The sequence below is a fragment of the Bremia lactucae genome, linkage group LG11 (assembly GCF_004359215.1).
Source record: "Bremia lactucae strain SF5 linkage group LG11, whole genome shotgun sequence".
Lineage (NCBI taxonomy): Eukaryota > Oomycota > Peronosporomycetes > Peronosporales > Peronosporaceae > Bremia > Bremia lactucae.
The window spans coordinates 3,782,582-3,787,618 of NC_090620.1; the positions used below are offsets into that span (position 1 = coordinate 3,782,582).

Below are 5,037 nucleotides of genomic sequence, written 5' to 3' on the forward strand. Positions count from 1 at the left end.
AAAACAATCCAGTCACATATTCTCCTCTTTTGCATCCAAAGCTACTTCTACCTCTTTTAAATTGTCGATTTCATCGTTCGACACATCGTAGCTTGCCTTTACTCGAACGTTTCGATTCTCAACCAACAGCTCCTGCTTTCTCTGCAACATATGTGAAGCAATAAGATGACTTCTCCAACTTACATCCTTGCATCTTTGCAGAGATACAAAGCCATACATCTTCCAGCACTCGAATCAAAAAGTTGACTGTTTCGAGTGTCATCGTTCGTACATCCCCAAAAGCACCAAAATGAAGCTTCGAGATAGGAACAAACCCTTGATCGTCTGCTTCTGCTACCCTGTCCTTTGCGTAATTAGCCTGCATTTCTGGCCTAACTTCCTGCTGCGCCAATGCCCAATCAGCCTCTTGCCTACTAGTTGCAACGGAAGTTGCTTGTGTACCCCTAGGACGGGAGCGCACGTGCGTGGCGTTGGGAGACGCACACGTAACCGTCTCGGATGCAGAATATCCACGTCTAGTCGACTGCAGACGTTTCGAATGCAGCATTGTGTTTGGATTCTCCAGTCTGTCGGCCTTCATTGTGCTGATGAGGTGACCGATTGACTCGATGAAGGCACTTAGACAAGGATATGACTGGGATGATGCAATGGCTACACTTTATGTACCCCATGTGTGGTACTCCCAGTGCCTGCCACTCAAACATCAGTCAAGCAAACTTTACGAGCAGCTCACTTGTCGTTACGTGCACGTGAAGCAGCTTGTGCGTGTTTTAGCACCTCTAGAACGTAAGCATCAGATTGATTGTCTTGCTGCGTATCAGCAGCAATTGGTTGCATACTCTAAACTCTTTTCTAGACGCAGCTACGTGCTTGTAACCAGATGCTTCGTGCGCGCCGTCTCATGACGCTCTGCCAGCGAGCGCAGCCAACGAAAGTCGCGCGTCTTAAGCATTTAAATATGCATCATACGCATATTGGTGCTACAATTTATACTTTCTCATGGCCTTGTCGTGCCATGTCCTCCGAGAGCATTACACACGTGACGCTAGAGACGAACGATCCCATGGCCAATGTGCTAACTGAATTGGATTCGTACCGCGAGACAGGCAAGTGGCGTCAGGCGCTCAAGCTCTTAGATCGTGTGGACAAAGATAAAGCGTTACCAGCACTCGATTCTGTCATGTACGAGCGTGCTATCGCTGCCTGCGCGCGAATGGGCAAAGTCGAGGTACTCCCCGGCCTACTCAATAACATGCTGGTCGATGACCTTGTTCCTACTAGCGCCACCATCGATTTTATCATTCAAGCGTACTTGGCCAAAGAGCATTGGGGTTTAATCGTTCAATTGGCCAGTGAAGCAACAACCATGGGCGTGCAGTTGTCGCCTGCTGCGTTTTATGCCATCATGGAAGCCTGTGGACAGGTCCAAGACGCGAATAGTGCGCTAAGTATCATGAAACAGCTTCGTGAGGCTGGAGTGGAGCTTTCGGGTGACTATTACGCAGCGGCAATACGTGCTGCGGGCATGGGACATCGTCCGGATACGGCCATGGCACTTTTTGTTCAAATGGAAGAGCAGGATCATCGTTTCGATACCAATAAAGCTTTTAGTCAACTCATTCGCGCTCAAGTGTTTAATAAGCAGCTCGAGCAAGCACTTCAGAGCTTTGCTACAGCCACGCAACGGGGCCTTAGCTTAGACGAAGCCATTTACACGAGCACAATTGACCAGCTCGTGACGAATGGAAACTACTGGCAAGCCACGCGCTTGTTTGAGCAAATGCTCGAGAGCGGGGAAAAGAATCCAAGCGTGTTTTGTCTTGGTCGCGCCATGTTGGCGTACACTGGCGCGAATCGCTCGCAACATGCGTGGGCGTGTTGGCACAAGATTGTCGCGATGAAGGAATCGAATCCAGTGCCTATGAAATACAACAAAATCTTGCAAGGATTGAGTCACGCCAAGGATACGCAACTCGCGCTTAGTGTCTTTGAACACCTTCAAAAGCTCTTTGAACCAGGTCAGATCCATCAAGGAGCTTATGCGACTGCAATTCGTGCACAGGGACGATCAGGAAACACGCAAAAGGCCGTGGATTTGTTTAACGAGTATGTCGAGAGCTGCAAAGACACGCGTCGAGTGTCGCAATACGTGGGGATTTATATTGCGCTCTTTAATGCTCTGTCAAGAGACTCGGTGCGCGATCCAGCGCTTAATACACGGGATGCTACACGCGCTTGGCAAATTATGTCGGCGAATGTGCCCGTTCTTTTACCTCCAGTTTATGCGAGTCTTGCGGGGGTGTTTGCAAGTACTGGCGAGACAGAGATGCTCGAAAAACTAATTGATGACGCGGAGCAAAGCTGGAGCGAAGACGTTGTTTTTCAACACGAAGGTGAGGATGAAGAGACTCGCGACATGGCGGTATTTCCTGGCAGTAAAAGCGATTTAGAGAGCGAGAACGAGGTGCTTTTATTCAACGGGGTGATCAGTGGCCTCTCGAAAGCGCGAGACGATCAAACCAAGAAGATTGAGACGTACTTGGACATGATGCACGCGCGTGGGCTTCCAATGACGGACTCGATTGTCCGCGCAACAACCGACGCGTGTATTCGATTTAAAAGCTGGAATTTGATGCGTAGAGTATTAAACTTGCTCGATCTCGACGCGCTTCAAAATGCCGACGTATGTACAGGGGACACGGTCTCGAAGCTCCTTGAAGCAGACAATTGGTGTCTTGGTCGGGAGTGGCTCATGCACTGCTTTCGTCATGGCGTACGTCCAGTAATTCGTCGTCGAACGAAATTGTTGCAAGAAATGCATGAAAACCAGAGCAATGAGTGGCGCGTTGCGTATGCTCTTGCAAGTGAGTTTAAGCACTCGCGTCGTTTAAATCAAAGTAGTGTCGAGAGTATTGCCAATGCTGCCGACGTGTGTAAGAATGCGGATCGATTAGACCTCGCATTGAAGCTTTTTGATGCGACAGTGAATCATCCGTCTTTACGAGTACGTCCTACGCATCAAAACCACGTTCAAGCTGGCAAACCATCGTCCGAGCTTTTGCAATCCAGTGAAGAAGCAGTTGTGGTTCCACTAAGTCTATACAAGAATGCAATTCTTGCTTTACTACGACAACCCAAGATGGAAAAAGGATCGACGAATGTCAAGTGGCTCATGGACAAGAGCGAAGATATTTGTCGACAAATGCTTCAAGTGCATGGGAAGCAGTTAGACGGCGAAGCTCTTTCAATTGCCATTTCAATTAAAGCCACGATTGGGGATCATGACGATGTTGGTGCATTGTACCAATCCATGCGAGCACTTAACCTTGAACCGAATTCATATGCGCGCAATGCCGCGCTTGTCGCGTTTTCACGTCAGCGTCGCATTGATGAAGTACTAGCGATTCGCGATGAGTTGATGGCTTTGTGCGATCAAACGGGTGCAGTGAAGACCGTTGAGTCGAATGTGGCAAGGTCGCTGTTATTGTCTCTTGCCCTCGCGCATGAAAATGACGCGTTTCGTGAAGCTGTGCAGCATTTACCTGGTTGTACCATGGAAATGGCGTTGGATGTGCTTGTGAGCAGTCATCGCTATAACGAGGCTGTCGAGTTCTATAATGACAGTGCATCCGTGGACGTATTTGAAGCGTTGTTTCATCAACTCTGTCAGTCCAATAATCCCGTCTTGGCCGCAACGCTTTTATTAAAACAAGCGCGCTTTCACGGATTAAAGCAGATCCATCCGAATCGGGTCATTCGCGTCACAAATGCTTTGGTTGCAAAGAATCATCTCGTCGAAGCAGAAAAGTTGTTGCAAACGTACGTGGACGGTACGAACAATGTGTCGTTAACGCAGACGCCACCACGCTTTCAACAACATACGATTGAGATGTTATTGTTTATTTATGGCGAAATTGGTCACTTTGATGCAATGCGAGCCCTTTTTGAGCGCGAAAGCATAGCCTTTCCGCTAAATATTGCGCATTATGAAGCCGCGATGGACTATTGTGCCGACGCGCGAGATGAACTTGCTGGATCTGTAACGAGTCTCAAGTTATTTGAAAAACTTCGGAGTCGCAGCTTTATTCGACCGAGTGGTCACACGTATTTGCGGACCCTTCAGAGCTGTTTACGTCTCGAGCGTTTGGAACCTGCGCAGTCGTCTGCTGTCAAGTCGACGGGTCAAATTATACTAGACGATGTACGGGAGCATGGGTTCCAAAAGGCTGTTTTGGGCGAGCTTGCGAAACAAGTGGCGTTTGCTGTGAAGCAAGTTAAAAGTAACGACGAACAAGCCGTTCGAAGAAAGGATCCAAGTCCTTCTGTCGGCGACACGGGTGCCATTAGCCCAGAAGAGCTTGCTCGCATTGCACTCTTTTGTCACCGTCACGGTTTACCGATTAAGACAAAGCTTGTGAGCTCCTTGTTGATTTTGCACCAGCACTTGCCGGCCATGATTGCAAAGGAATTGGCGTTTATTAAGCGATCGCTTGAGGAAGGATTGGGGGTGGTAGTGGCACCAGGCTCTCAGATTAGAGAGAAAGAAATGACGTCGACACGGATACGAAAGACGAAAAAGACGGGTGATTCGCAGGCCAAGCGCGTGCCTGCATCATTTGCATTGAAATTTGGGCAAAGACATCCTCGTCGCAAAAGCTATGAGGCTGCTGTGCGTGCTGCGACGGACAGTCGATGGGGTGTCCTTCTTGAGCCTATTGTGGCGGACAAGGACTGATCATAATGTCATTGGAGATCACTCCATCCCGAAACGAAGTTTAGAATGCGATTGATTGGTTTATTAGAATCGCTTCCTTCATTCTATAGTGTAAAATGGATTCTGGTTTATTTTTTCGTATGGTGACGCTACGGGGTGATTTAACAAAATCATACGCTAATTAATACGTCACCTCTGTCGATGTCGTCGGAATAAATTATTAATTCGCCGAAATTATGCGCAAATTCCTTTAAAAACATTGACAAAAAAACACGATGAAAATCGTTGTTTGGGAACACGCCGTTCAAGTGTCAATTATTCTG

At 48.1% G+C, this 5,037-nt stretch overlaps 2 protein-coding genes across 2 annotated transcripts; one reads left to right on the forward strand and one right to left on the reverse strand.

Moving 5' to 3' along the window:
- Window positions 1–593, reverse strand: CCR75_006884 (uncharacterized protein). Its single transcript, XM_067964949.1, has 2 exons — window positions 218–593; window positions 1–141 (listed from the first exon to the last, which is right to left on the reverse strand). Exons 1-2 carry the CDS (start codon window positions 578–580, stop codon window positions 13–15), a joined length of 492 nt encoding a protein of 163 aa, XP_067817188.1. The 5' UTR covers window positions 581–593; the 3' UTR covers window positions 1–12.
- Window positions 594–880: 287 nt separating this feature from the next.
- CCR75_006883 (uncharacterized protein) lies at window positions 881–4,735 on the forward strand (the record flags this gene model as incomplete). Its single annotated transcript, XM_067964948.1, has 1 exon — window positions 881–4,735. The coding sequence occupies one exon, from the start codon at window positions 881–883 to the stop codon at window positions 4,733–4,735; it is 3,855 nt and encodes a 1,284-aa protein (XP_067817185.1).
- Window positions 4,736–5,037: the final 302 nt, after the last annotated feature.